The 15,692-nt window shown below is 33.4% G+C and overlaps 1 protein-coding gene across 2 annotated transcripts; it reads right to left on the reverse strand.

Moving 5' to 3' along the window:
* Window positions 1-6,943: 6,943 nt before the first annotated feature.
* On the reverse strand, window positions 6,944-8,552 carry LOC133301328 (heavy metal-associated isoprenylated plant protein 3-like). Of its 2 annotated transcripts, none has more exons than XM_061500958.1 (5): window positions 8,514-8,552; window positions 8,237-8,396; window positions 7,887-8,068; window positions 7,568-7,655; window positions 6,944-7,470 (listed from the first exon to the last, which is right to left on the reverse strand). In XM_061500958.1, exons 1-5 carry the CDS (start codon window positions 8,520-8,522, stop codon window positions 7,043-7,045), a joined length of 867 nt encoding a protein of 288 aa, XP_061356942.1. In that variant the 5' UTR covers window positions 8,523-8,552; the 3' UTR covers window positions 6,944-7,042. The 2 variants fall into 2 exon arrangements, with proteins under 2 accessions (XP_061356942.1, XP_061356941.1); XM_061500957.1 differs by having other exon boundaries at window positions 7,887-8,095.
* Between the last annotated feature and the right edge of the window lie 7,140 nt (window positions 8,553-15,692).

Below are 15,692 nucleotides of genomic sequence, written 5' to 3' on the forward strand. Positions count from 1 at the left end.
AAAAAATATACAAAATATCTTTCCCCAACATCAAAATGATATAATGAACAAGAAAAATATTAAAGCCTTTTTTTATTTCAACTACCTCAAGGCTAAAATCAACGCCTTCGGGAGCACTGCTGCAATTCTGAAACCTTAAACATTGTCTTTTTCGATTCATAAATGATACCTAGAACATTATCGATGAGTTTTTGGCAATGGATAACTCTTGTCAGTCACACTAGGATTGGGGTTGAGTGTAAGGTATAACAACACTCAATCGTACGACATCCTTCGGATAAGAAAGAGGAATGAGGTCACTGAGCAAACTCGGATTTGGGTGTAAGGTAAGAAAAATTGTTAAAGACAAAAAAAAATGACTGGATTTGGTTATCCAGCATATCCAAATTATTTGATAAATAAATATTCAAACCATAATTAAGAAGTGGATAGTTTTTTTGAACTGTTTAAAAAAAATCGATTTTTTTTATTGGTTTGGTTCAGTTTTTAAAATGGTTTGGATCGTTTGGACATTATGCACATCCCTATCCGTCTTATCATTAATCATCAATAAACCAATTATAATTATGACTTGTAAGGTTGTAAGAGATCCTCTGGTTCAAAAAATACATGAAATAACTTAACAGGAAAAAATGGGGAAATGAAAATGTCTAAATCCTCGTAATTATTTTAATAGATCTCTTAATAAAAATTATTAAATATTTTTTGAATTAGAATAAATAGGTAATTGGTCCTAATTTGATGCCTCAAGTTTTACAAAGCAATTGGATACTGCTTTTCTTAAACTAAGAACCAATAAATGAATAGGCCATACTCTGCAGCATGACAAAACTTAAGTGAATATTCATTATCCATTACATTAAGGGTTTTGCAAATGTCCTGTAACAGGAACATTCATATATCATGTCACTGAAATAAGTTTTTGTGGGACCCGCTAAATAATAGAAAAAATAAATAAATAAAAAACATTGCACGGAAACCAATCTGAGTGCAGGAGCTAAACAAAATTTTCTGTAACATAACTTTTGGTTTTCCCTTACATTAAACCAATTGAAGGCAAAAATTGTCTTCTATCCTAAGGACAGATATATTTAGTTAAAAGATTAGTAAATTACTCTCGGATCAAAGTGTTCTCTCAGATATGTATGGATTAGATATCTTAGAATATGGCAGATTATTGTGCACGAATAATAATAGCTTTTGCCAAAAGGGTGGTATGTTTGCATAGTTACAACATAACAATAAAGAGGGGAAAAATGTCATACCTGTAGGCTTTAACTCTTATTTATAAGATTTACCTATGTGTATTGGAATTATATATGAACCTATAGTGCCTCCTCTAGGGAGCCCAACCATAAGTTTAATGTTGTCGCATTAGGATTAACATCTTAGATTGATACTTTTTTTTAGTTATATTAGTTTCCTCTTTCTATTTCCATTATCAGGCTTCTCATTATATGGGCCTCTTGTACGATTTCATAACAGTTGGTAATGCTCGTGTATGTAAAAATATTAAATAAAATCAGACAAAAGGAAGAAACTGGGTGGATGAATCCAAAATAGAAACAAAAATAAACAAGAACCTATTATACAAGAACAACACGGGGAATGTAAATAAATGCAGAAAATTGGAGCCCATCGAAGTTGTTTTCTTAAAGTGAATTTGCCTTATCCACTGGTGTCAAAGAGCAGTGGATAATTTCCCCCAAGGTTGAACGAATTTGTCTAGAGAGTGATAGCACTATCGTTCAAGAGCTTTATTGGACTCAATTTAATGCTTGGAAAAATTCGCACAACTAATGAAATGATGTACAAATTTTTGGGCAAAATGTTGATATGGGATCAAAAATTAAGTAAACTTTTTGAAGTCATCGGCGCTATTTATAAAATATTGGACGGTCGTTGGGAAAGCACCGGTTCAACGGCGAAACGACACCAACAAATGTTGTGTCTGGTCGGTGAATAAATCTTTGGTACTACTGTTGTACCTAGATTAAGTGCATCTCATCAATGAAAGCATTACACATCAGAGGAGAGAAAAAAAATTTGACAGAAAAAAAATAATTTTAACTGACATGTAATATTTTCATTGGTGGGATACACTGAATCTATGGTACAACAGTAGTACCAAAGATTTATTCCTGGTCGGTTCTGAAATTGGACTGACAAACAGAAGCGTCCTATCGGTTTGAGGAACGACAAAAAGTTGCGATGGTTTGAGGGAAAACCGTTGAGACAGTTAAGAACAAGTTTGAAATTTTTGAAATAAGGTTGGGGCATTTCAAATAAAAATGAAAATAATTTTGAATAAAAAATTATTCCCACGAGCACAACAGCCAACTGTGTCGTGCCGAGTTGGCCGACAGCAATGCGCACATGTGTGGTGAATCAAGTAACTTCTACATTTTTTTGAACAACACAAAATATAGAATAAACTCACAAATATAGGGGAAATCAAGGGGAGTGAGACTAGGTTTTATAAAGCCTTATCCTCCTCTCTTTTCCTCCTATGTGAAACTACTTAAATCCCCACTTCCTATATCCCCTTTATTTCTTGCATTTTCACTTCTTATTCATCACCCATACTTTTGTTTGTGTATAAAAGGAGGGAGGGGATAAAGTTTGACGGAGTATGGTGTTTCAGGTATGACCCCGGATCCCAATACTGGGCTCGGGTCCATGATGGGCTTCTCACCTGGGGAAGACCTCTCTGGCTAGGGCTTCAGCCCTTCAACCCGGGTCATGGCTCTACACCAACGATCCTCCTCCTATTCTCTGATACTCTTGATTACCCTATGGGAAAGTGCTCTAAGGTCATGATTCCCACAATAACTGCTCCCACAAGCCTATATAAATACATGTACAGTACAGATCTGGATAAATATTATATAAATACAAGGCCCAAATCAAAAGCCTTCACAATGAAGCAAAGCCTTAGTCCAAGAAGGCTGCAAGCTCCATAATATTAAAAGCACCATGACATACAACAAACTCCACAAGCTGCTATCTCATCTATAACAGTAAGCTCCATGACAATCATCAAGCTGCATAAATTAATGGCCTTATCTCATTAAGCTCCTCAACATTAAACATAGCAGCTCTAGTACTTTGGCACCAAGACAAGCAAACTGCATCTTATCTCAGCCACCCACAAGAACCAATAGAAAGGAACCTTTGCCTTCACCATGAAGAAAGGCACCCTCCAAGCTGAACATCTCTCCACTATAAATACATGTATCAACACTAAGGTACATCATCTTCTTTTACATAAAAAAATCTACTTGAACCATAACTGACTTAAGCGTCGGAGTGTCTTGCAGGTACACCCCCCATCGCATTCCATAGAAGACCCATAGGATAAAGCGGCCCAACTGCAAGATGCTCTGACCCAAGGCGGTTCCAGACTGTGTAGAGGAATATCACATGATCGTCCCAGTCAGAGGCGGATCCAGGTACATGAGAAGGGGGCAAGTGCCCACCCTTAAAATATGATGTAAAAATACAAAAATACCCTTACCTTAAAATTCAATTTTTTCCAATTTAATTTCGAGGTAGGATATTATAACAACCAATTAGGGTTACTACCAATATTACTATCAATCAATTTCACCGTTAGATCGATTATGTTGATCCAACGGTTATATTAATTTTCATCTTTGTATGGTTATGATTCCCCATATTTAATGCATTTTATTTATTTTCACCTTTGTATGGTTATGATTTCTCATATTTAATGATTTTACGTTAAATATGGGGATCATTACCTTACAAAGATGAAAATGAATATAACCGTTGGATCAACATAATCGATCTAACGGTGAAATTGATTGGTAGTAACCCTAGTTGGTTGTTACAATATCCTACCCCTTTAATTAATTTAACTCCTATTTTATTTTCCCGTAAGTTTTGTCTCTTCCACCTTCATTATCAAAACCTAATCTAGATCTAGATATAAACCAGACTCAGCCAGTCGGCACCTGCTCGCAAATCGCGTTCCAGACCAGACCTAGATCTATATGTACTTGCACTTATTGAGTGCCCACCTTTCATTAATTTTCTGGATCCGCCACCGGTCCAGTTATAAAAACTTGTTCTGATCAAGTACCAAACCTATATAAATACATGCTCCCACAACCCTTTCAAGTCTCAAAGCTCTTACCATTCCCAGAATTCACGCACACATCCTTTTGTTGTTTATCCATCGGACTTTGACTAGAGATGCTAGACCCACGATTGTTAGTTGTCTCTTCCACTTGCTTCGCATATACAATTACTAGCGCCCTTGCTGGACATTGGTGTTCACGTCCAAACATATGGTATCCTAACCAAATTAGTAAACATTTGGCACCGAGGCGGTCAGCTAACTGAATAAATCCTTAGCCCCATCCAATCGTTCTCGGAATTTACACATGAAAAAAAAAAAAAGGGACTATTTGAGTGAAGTCGCATATCCTTTATTTGTGGTCCCTTTTGGATGAATCCTTGCCATCATTGTGAGCGATGTGTGCATTACTCCTTGATATACTAGTAGCATATAAAAGGTCGCCGAAGACTTCATTGCTCCCAAATAATTGGTTGCACATATTACTTAGGCAAGTGGCCATCAAAGAAGAGAAACTGTAAAGGGCCCTATCTTGGTATATTCTGTGCTTCTGATTATTTGTTCTTTGACCCCCTTTCTTATATGCACTCCTTGGTTATCTTCACATGATTTTGAACTCATGCAATCATCACGTCTAGAGCTAAACAAGGAAAGAGTCTAAGAAATAACTCCTTTAACCACATGGATACGGAATCTTAAAATTGCCTACGCTTTTATTTTTATGGATATACAAAAAAGCACACCTACTTGAAAATACACTTTAATAAAAAGCTGTAATTGATTATATGAAATTTCATACTAACTCTATTATATAGGAGGGTTCTTTTGACTCTAAAGTAACATATAAAAGTTTTATTCCTCATTTCAGTCATTGATGGACGAAAATCAATGATTATCATTTTTAATGTAATTTATAATTAATTAATCAGTATGACTTCCTAAACTATAACCATTAAATGAGCGAAAATCAACGATTAAAATAAAAAATAACACTTGTATTATATAATATGAGCCTGCTTTTTATTAGCAAAATCCATCTTATACTTAGACGGATGTTAAAAAATGTGTTAAAGTTTTTCTTTACCATAAAATCAGAAAAGAAAAGAGGGAAAGGAGTGCAGAATGTTAGCGCCATTGTTTATTTTATTTTATTTTTCATTATCAAATTCGTTTGGATAATTAGACTTTTGAACGTGTTCGTGTTGATTTATTTGGCTTTTCCCATCCTTTATGAAGGTTCTAATTTCTTTTCCCAAAGGCACATAAAAATCGAGGGGGCTTTGGGTGCATGATGGTGTGGTTACGCATAGCCTCATCATCATTTCATGCTTAAAACCCAGTAATTCACATCATAACCCCGCATGATGGCACTTCTAGTGTCATGAAGCACATGCAACCCAAAAGAAGGTGATGTGGCTAGTAACTTCCTTTTCTGCCTAAATAAAAGGAGGGGGGGGGGGGGGGGGGGGGGGGAAGGCTAGGTCAAAAAGGGAATCCATACATCATTCATAATATTTATTATGCCAAAAAATACTTTTTTTGGCATTGCAAAAAAATACAGTTTTATTGTACTTGATAGATGATTAAGATATACTCGTCCGATGATTAAGGAGTTTTGAAGTAAACTGATCCATACATGAAAACACCATATATGGTTGATATTGTATCAGTTGTGGTACTTTGTAGTGTCCTTAAGGTGGTGTTTGGTTGGGAGCTTTTCAGCGGATATCTATCTTTCTCAAGTGAGGCTTTTAGAAACACCATGTTTGTTTCAACGTTTTTCACCAAAAACTCATCTATCCAATTTGTCTGTATTTATGAGAAACATAGATATCCGCACTGTTTAGAAACCCAATTTGAAGGTGGGATTTTTCGGAAAACCGGTTATCTGACTTTTAATGCACTGTTGATTTCATAAAGTTACCTAATTTTTCCAGTAAAATTTTTTCCTACCAAACAACTTTTTTTTTACATTTTTCTACCTATCTCACTTTATCTATCTTTCCAATCATTTCTCTCGCTATCATTTCCTTACTATTTCAAAAACAAATTCTAACCAAACGCCCCTAACTAAAAAGCTTGACACGACTACATGATTATTCAGAGTCGTAGCCGAAGAATTTCTATTATGGAATTTTTTATTTTATTTTATTTTTCTGGTTGCCCTGCCCTGCACTGAACATAAACCATGCTGAGGAGTGACGAGCAACTGAGCGGCCTGTACTATAGTATGCGTCAATTCTACGAGGGAGCAAAGTAGGAATTGTCGCTGCCTCAATGCAATTGCAATATGATGCCAGTTACAATCTGACCCCATGTGCCCAATTGTTTATTTGCAACTTTGCATTCAGCAGAGCAGTAGTGAAGAGTGGAATTGCAAATGAAAAACTAGGAAGGAGCCAAATTGGTAACATAAGTGGAAAAAAGCAATTGAATGGCCCCACTGACTGTCCTCCATGCTCATGGCAGCAGGTTCAAACTCCACTAACGAACCTGGCATCAAGGAAATGGCCCTGACCCGATGAATGGGACAAACTATACAAAATAGAAAGGACAGCCAAGAAACTACTAGTGGAATGAGCCAAAAATGAACCTCTTCATCACCATCATGACAACACCTAATAATAAGGACATGAGCGCGGGTTTCTGTTCATCTTCCCAACCCCAATCATAAAATCATCAAGAGTATTGGCAGCTAGCTAAGCAAATCAATTCTCTTAACACAAAGCAACCAAAGTGGGACAGAGAGATTCCATTTTATCATTTACATTATACATCATATCCTAAAAATAACAAAGCCTCAAATTGATACGACAAGATGCGAACAACATTGATTAATCACATAACAAGAAGCCCTTCCTATATACTAAGCACAAAATTTTCTCTAATAAATGATATCTTTTTAAATCTTGATAAAAAATCATGGATATGCCCATAACCTCACATAACGGAACAAGCATTCGGATTTTCGTCGCTGAACATCTGGGGTGCATGCAATTGCCCCATGTAGACCGGCTCATAGTTATAGCCATCGCCATAGCCATAGCCATAACCATAACCATAACCAAATGTAGGTGCCAAAAACTCCATCCTGCTCTGCTCCATTTTCCCCAGGCCATCACCTCCGCCCTTACCACCCTTGTCATTATCTCCTCCTCCTCCGCCGCCGCCGCCACCCTTCTTCTTCTCCTTGGCGCCGTCATTCGCTCCTCCACCCTCTTTCTCACTTTCTTTCTCCTTCTTGGGAGGAACCACCTCAACCTTCCTTCTAAGCCTCTCCATTAAATTCCCCACCAGAGCTTTCACATCCATCGTGCCCTTAACCGTCACCGTCTCTTTCTCCTTGTCTATTGCCATGTCATGAACACCTACTCCACACCATTCCGTTACAAACGCGTCAACAAAATCAAATCCAAATCTATAAAAAAAAAAAAAAAAAAAAAAAATTGTTAATAATAAAAACACCTCTTGTCTTCAACACAGTCTTGCGAATCCTTTCAATGCATCCTTGGCAGTGCAGCGCCACCTTCAGAACCACCGTCGTCACAGGTGTCTGTTTCATTGATCAAAAAATAAAATCATCAAAAATCATCCAATTGTTGATTTCTGCCCACCAAAGTTATGATTTTCGCAAATTAAACTCATTAATTAATTATTAATTCACAATAAATAATAACTGTTGATTGACGAAAATGAACTGTGGTAAGATATGGTTGTAAAATGTTATAAAAAAAAAGTTATAACTATAAATTTCTTCAAATAAAATAAAATAAAATAAAATCACCTCTTTGTGTTTTTTGTTGTTATTCTGGGAATTGTTTTCCTTGTTCTTGTTGGGAAGGGGCGAGATGAGGTCGACTTTCTTCTTCATCTTGTGGGCGAGCTTGTCCCTGAGTTTGGTGGGGTCCACTTTTCCGGTGATGGTAATTTTTCCGGTGTCGCTCTCTGCATTCAAACTCTCCACGCCTTCAACAAGAAGGTTCAATTTCAACGCTTCAGTTTAAGTGGAAAAAAAACAAAAACAAAAAAAAAATAAAAAAAACCAGTAAATAAATAAATAAATAAAACACCATTAAAGGAAAGAGAAAAAAAAAAAAAAAAAAGGAGAAGGAATAGTTAGTTGGGGATAGAAACCTTCAAAACCGCGAAGGCACCTAACAATTTTGGAAGCGCAACCGTCGCAATGCATGTCCACCTTCAACACTACAGTGGTAGGGGTAAGGGTTTGCTTTTGCTCCTTCTCGTTGTTTCCTCCTTCATCTTTTTTGTTGTTTTCGCCATCGATTTTCTTCTTCTGGTAATTAGACAAGATGAGATGAGACGAGACAATCAGAGGAGTTAGCATTAACATAATTAAGAATGGAAGATGAAGAGACATATAGAAGAAGGAATGAATTAGAAGGAGTTGAACCTGTGCCATAGTGGGAGAAAGAAAGAAGGAAACGAAAATGGTAACTGGTAAGTTTTGAGTGTGTGAAGTGGGAAGGGAAGGTGGAATTTGTAGGGGTTAACAACTGTGCCAATAGAAGTGGACCCCTCATATACCACGTTCATTTCAACCTTACATTTTTTTTATTTTTTACTTTTTATTTTTTATTTTTATATATAAAACTACCCCAACCTTCGATTGGGTTGGGCCGTCACCAAATTTGTCATTGAAAGACCTCTTTATTCTTCCACGTGGGCTCTCTGTTCTCGTTGTATATCTACTAAATAAATTAATAATGTCCTTTTACGTTCATGATCGATGATAATTAAGCAATGTCAACTTCTGTCTTTCAATTGGGTTCATTGGTCTATATCTACTAATTAAAATATATGTATATATATCTTGCATATCGAAATTCTTATATAATTTTGATTTTTTTATAGAAGAAAATATTATACTTATTATCATTTTAGTTTTACTATTCTTACTACGTTATTTGTTACCGTTGAATTAATTTAAAATCAACATCAATTAATTTTTTCTATTTTTTAACTGTTGATTTCAAATTGACCTCACGGTAACCAATCAAATAATAAGTCTAAAAGAATAGTAAGTATAATCATCTTATATATATACGTGTGTGTGTGAGTGGGGAAGATATTCTTATACCAATGTGAAAATAAGAAGTTTTTGGTCTTTGGATATTTAATATACCGGCACAAGAATTGAATTATGATGATTAATTCTACATATTTGAGAAATTGGCATGGTGTATCTAAGAGCATACAATTTGTAGTCCACAAGTTTAGGTTTGATCTCAACCCATGCTAAGTGGGATATATATTCCAATTCATTTATGGCCTAATAGGCCCAATAACAAAAACTTAAAGAGTAGGAAATGTGTCTATCTCGCTTATGTGCAACTGACGGTAGTAGCTTAGAATTCCTCGGCCTCCCTAATAGTCAATGGATAAAGGATAGACATGTGATTTTTGCTATGCCTTTTTAGGCATAGTCCACAAATAAACATCTTGCACACAAGATAGGTTGTAAAAGTCACTTGAGCCCACCGATGAGATTAAGTGCCACAACACTAAAACAGCATAAGTAGGCCACTCAACCATTATATAATAAAGGCTTAAAAAGTCCAAGTATGAACATCTTATTCATTATATATATGCTCATTGATCAAATATTGACTTGAGTGTCGAACTAACTTGCAGGTAACTCCTCCCATTTGTTCCGGGCAAACAAAGCTCTCCAACTTGAGCACAATCATCTCTCAACAAAGATCACCCCATTGGATCTCATCCTAGTCTTTAACTAGATCATACTCAACCAAGTGTGATTAGACTCAACAACTCTTGGACTAATTAAGGCTTTAATGAATTTTTTTTCATGCAAGTTTATGAGGAGTATTATTCTTATAATCTAAAAATTTTACAACTTATTTTTTATCGTTAAATTCCATCAATTCAACAATTATGATTTATTGGGTTACATTTACAAGTGTTGGATTATCAACAGTGAAAAAATAAATTATAAGCAAAAACATATTGTCAAAATAATGCTCCTCTAAGTTTATACATCAAATTCAATCAAACCTAATCTTATTATTTTTTTTTTTTTGGAGTTACTCAACCCTAATTATCTCTTTCAGACGAGTTGGCTCCCTCCGGTATCCCCACGAGCTTCGACTCTTTGAGCCGGCTATGAGACTAATCCAGAGTGCGGGGGAACAGTGATGGCTAAAGGTTCAGCCCTCTCCCCAAGAATGCATTCAGCGGGAATCAAACACATATCTAACCCCACTAACTCAGCGCCAAGTTACCAACTGAGCTGCACCTATTGGGTCCTAATCTTATTTCTTAATACACAATCAAGCTATTATTTTAATATATAAACATTTGAATAAATAATAAAATATAATATTAACACTAAAAAACTATTAAATTGTAATATTGTATTAGTTTATTTTTGTTACCTTTAATATTATGTACGAAACATCTAAAACTGCTAGCATATCGTGTGAGCACGGCGGGCGGAGCCGGACTTGTGAACATTCCCAAAGATGACTGCCAATTGCCAAATGACCCCAAAGAGAAGAAAACTTTCGGTGTAGTAGGTCTAGGCTGCGTTATATACTCATCATCAATACATCCAATATTCGGGGGATTCCTTTCCCGAACCCATACGGGTATCCACCATAAGCCTTTCCTCATTTGAACCTCGCCCTCCCCTACAGTATCGTCACCGCAGTAGAGTTTAACTACCAAGTTCGGGATGGATTGGTGTGGTTCCTCTACGCCTAGGACACCAGAATATCGAACCACTAGAGATCAGGAATTGTTGAAGAAAGAACAAGATGTTTCTTTTGTTCTTTCCAGGCGATCGGAAAAGAAAGAAATAGTTAATATATTCAAGATAATTATGTATTTTGATTTTTTCAAATTGTTTTTCATTATTAAGAAAAGGTAACGAAGATAAAATACGAGCTTGTTTTATAGCAATCGTAATTAATCGTTGTTGTTTTCTGAAATAGTGTAAAATGCTTCGAATCATTGCTATTTGACTCGGACTATCGATTAGTATTATACAAAAGAAATCTATTATAGACACTAATCTAATTAGATCTGCTCTTCATAGACAAACTTGGGATTTGCGATCTCAGGTAAGATCATGTGTCAGTGTCGTGTCGGATGTTTTTTAACACTTATTTACACTCTGACATTTAATGACGTTCTAATATTTATTGTAAAGATTCAAAAAAATTTCAAAAGTGTTGCATTTTGAGTTCTAACTATTAGATTCGTTGGATTACGATTATTATTTTATTGAAAGTAAACATTTGGAATATCTTATGTTTCTTTATAAAATTAATGGATATTATAAGTTTATATTTTTTAATCATTGAATAATAAATATAATATACACTATATAAATAAAAAATATTATATAATATCAAAACGTGTCTTAACGTATCAAAATTTAATAATTTTTAAAATTAACGTATCGAAATATTATATCGTGTCGTGTCATATCCCGTATCCCGTGTCGGTGCAGTTTTAACTTTCAATCCTTTGATGTGAAACGTTGAATGACTTAGGGAATCCAAAAGAAAGAGCCAATCCAAATGAAGTTAGGAAGGGTACAACGATACTTATAATTAAATAATGCGATATATTTCTTTTACGTTGTAGAAAAAAATTATCTCATATTACAAAAATAAAAATATAAGTAAGATCCACAAATAAGAGAAGAGAAAAAAGAGAGTGGTAGGACTCAATTCTTTTTTGTGTGTGTAGGAGAGTTATTTATCTCACGTAAAATGAGATATAATAGTGTAAAATCAATTAAATGGTGGTAGTAGCTCTGATATACGAGAGCTGAGCAGATAGGGTAAGAACATATATTTGATTCTCCACAATATCATCTTTAAAAGTTTCAAATCGAATTAGTGGAGAAGTGATAAATCGATGAAATATTTAAAAAAAAAAATGTAAAATCACTCACATATATAGACCAGATGTCTAATATTCTACACTTGGTTTCATAATGATAACGTAACTAAATTTTCCAAAAGTTTAGTATAAAAATACACTAATAATTTTATTATATTTCTTAACAATAATTTTCTCCATCAGGCAAAGACAATGGACGGTGTTTTCAAGAGAGACATTGTATCATATCATAAAATTTTCTAAAATAAAAATGCTGCGTGGTCCAATGTCACGGTTTGTCTAAGGAGCACCCGAAATGTTATGGGTCAGAAGCACTATATTTTTTCTCCCCCGATGAAAAATAATTAAGTGATCCAGGCTTAATTTATTATTTGGTGATCTCTTTCACATGAGTGAATTTTTTCTTTTATTTTTACCCCTTTTATTTTTTTCTTTTCCCATTTTATCCGCCTGTTTTGTGAGAAGGAGCACCCCAAATTTTACGGGCCATGAGCACTATATTTCTTCTCCTCCTCGTTTATGCCGCACTTGAGAATATTTGAATTTTGACATGTGTTTCTAATTTTTTTTAGCTTTGCGATTTTAATGTTGTTAAAAAAAAAAAAGCAATGACAATATTTTGAATTTAATCCTATTTGCTATTAATATAAAACTCTTTTATATTATAAATGTTACATTCATGATAAATAAAGGTTAAACTCTAATTTTATTATTTTTTATACAAGATTACTGAACTAATAATAAAACAATCAATGTATAATATATTTATTGGGAAGAATATTTATTATTTTAAATGACACAATTTTGTTTCATTTTTAATGAAATGATATTATTTTGGTGTATTATTGTATTCTCTCTCTTTCATTTTCTTTTTTTTTTCTAATTTTATAAAAAAAATGTAAAAACATACCAAAAACACACCAAAACGATTTAATTTTCTTAAAAATAACACAAAGTTATATCATTTAAAATGATAAATATTTAACCCTTATTTTTTTTGGATACAAAGGTGGTATTAGGTTGGAACCTATAACTTAATACATTAAATGTATAATATTTTTGTATTAAAAAAAATGTATAATATTTTTCTCTTTATTTTTATTACTGTATTAAGTAATTAAAACTAATTAACGTATAAAAAAAAGTATAAATACATTATATATGAGCTTTTAAGTGCTTAACTATCAAGTATACAAAAATATGAATAGAACCTATGGGTATTAGTTACGGTGGTTAAAAATGACTGCTTAATCCCAAAGTCGAAATTTTGATTCTTGAAAAATATTAATGTTTAGTATAGGAGAATTTTTTTCATGTGTAAATTATGATTTTTAGGAATATATTGAAAAAGTAACTCTTAAATATTATCAAAAAATTATTTGATAGATTAAAATATTAAAAAAATTATTGGCTCAAATTATTTTAGTGATTTTATATTGAGTTGATCGCAAAATCACGGGAATATGAGATAATTTGGGTTACTTAGCTGGTTTGTTTTCTGGGTGACACCATTTTCCTTCCTCCGCCAGTTTTTCTGTTTTGGCATATTCCTTCCTTTGCCACATTCCCCCATTTCCACCGACATTTCAAGCTTGATTTCTGTCAACATATCACACAACCAGTTAGAAGGACCGCTTCCAAAAAATCAAGCCTTTCCTAAGGATTTTGATGACAAACATTTAATTGGAGTAGGAAGTTAAGGATTTGTTTACAAGGCTGTGTTTCCCGCCGGCCTTGTTGTTAGGGTGTGTTTGGTACAAGAGAAATTTTTTAGTGACCGGGAATCATGATTAATGGGAATTCAGTATAAATTGAGTTTACTTGGAATCTTACGAAAGATGTGTTTGGTTCGTCAAAATATTACCGGGAATATTGGGTAAAAATTACTGATTCCATATTTGGTTTAGAACGAAATATGAATTGGAATATGAGGTTATTTTACAAAAATAACCCCAAACTATTTTTACTTTTGTAATTGATAGATTGTGTCTAGATTTTTATGTGTATTGGGGTATTTTTGTCTCAAGATTTATTGTTGTGTTTTCCCTTTACTTGATATTCTGATTGGTATTCCGAATTACCATATTATTTTTAGTAATATGAATAGTGACTTTTCTTTATAAATCAAATTACCGGTAATCCTTGGATATCCGGGAATCGTAATTTATTCCTTCTACCAAACGTGGTAATTACATTTACCAAAGAAGAATTACCGGTAATCCTCTCCAAAAACTTGAACCAAACACCCTCTTACTGTCAAAAAATTCAATTCAGTGACAGATGCGGATATGTCAGATAACAGTTCAAACTTCAAAGGCTTTTACTAGTGAGATTCAGAACACATGTTAAATTGTTATTTTGCAAGAGATGATGCCAAAATTAATCGCGGGGATGAGTTGGTGCAAGACGAAGAAGAAAGAAGATGAAGAACAAAGAACTACCCAGAATCAAGAAGAAGAACGAAGAAGAAGAGGGTTAATTTTGTCCCTGAAAAATTACAACATATTCTCATCGAATTGGATTCACAAAATACCACCCTCCTGGTGGTACATAAAAATGAATTTCGAAAATTCAATTTTTTCGAGAAAATTTTTACAGTTTTTTTTGTATTAAACATGAGTAAATAAAATTTTCAATATCAATTTTTGGGAATCTAAAAAAATTTCCCCTAACAGAAATATGTCCCTTGAGGAGACCTTCAACCTTCATCACAACCGGTTCAAATTATGAAAGCAATATATATATATATATATATATATATATATATATATATATATATTGGTAAAGAATTTTTCCATCAGAGATAAGTTATTTTTTGTGAGCTCAAAACAATATTATTTTGGGACAAAAATTAAGGTGTTTTTATAATTATAATATATGGCAGAGATATATTAGTCATTGTCATCATAGTTTTTTAATCTTATAACCCTGGGTTTTGAGCTCAACTAGAGAAAATTTTATCTCCAGTGACCGGAGAAATATTTTTTTCTATATATATATTATTTAAAAAAAGGATTTAATATTTCTGCGGTGAACGTAGATAAGTTATCTCCGGTGAACGTAGATAAGTTATCTACATTCACTCCCAAAACGACGTCGTTTCGGGTTGAAAAATTTAAAAATTATAACAAAATACCTTGATTTTCGCCTCAAAACGACGTCGTTTTACATTGAGTGTAGAAAAAACGAACCATTAAAAAAAATTATGAATAGGAAATAATTTTTTTTGTAGAAAAGATTTTAAATAATGATATTTTTTTCAAAATAATAAATTAAAATTAATTTATTTTTACTTTCAAGTTTACTAAAAAATTCATTTATAATAACTTTAAAAAAATTCATTTATATTTAAGATTCGTATAAAAATAATTTCCAAGAATACATTATATACAAATGTTAATATCAAGTCCAATTCACACGAGAAAAGTATTACATAGAAAGCTTATAATAATCTTATGTATTTAATTGATAAATAATAATAACAATAACGGCTTTATACCTCTGCTGATGTCGCAGAGGTTCAGATTTTCCCACAGAAAAACAAAATTATGAGTCCCACCAATTTTTTTTAAAAAAATAAAATAAAATAACATGGCACAAATAGCTGCAAAAAAAACTCTTCTACTGTCACGTAAGAAATGTTTTATCGTAACAATAATACTAATAATACAGAACAAAAGCCCGAAAATAACAACTCTCT

Source organism: Gastrolobium bilobum, unplaced genomic scaffold, assembly GCF_033153095.1.
Source record: "Gastrolobium bilobum isolate Gb01-03AN ecotype WA unplaced genomic scaffold, APGP_CSIRO_Gbil_v1 utg12879, whole genome shotgun sequence".
NCBI classification, from domain to species: Eukaryota; Viridiplantae; Streptophyta; class Magnoliopsida; order Fabales; family Fabaceae; genus Gastrolobium; species Gastrolobium bilobum.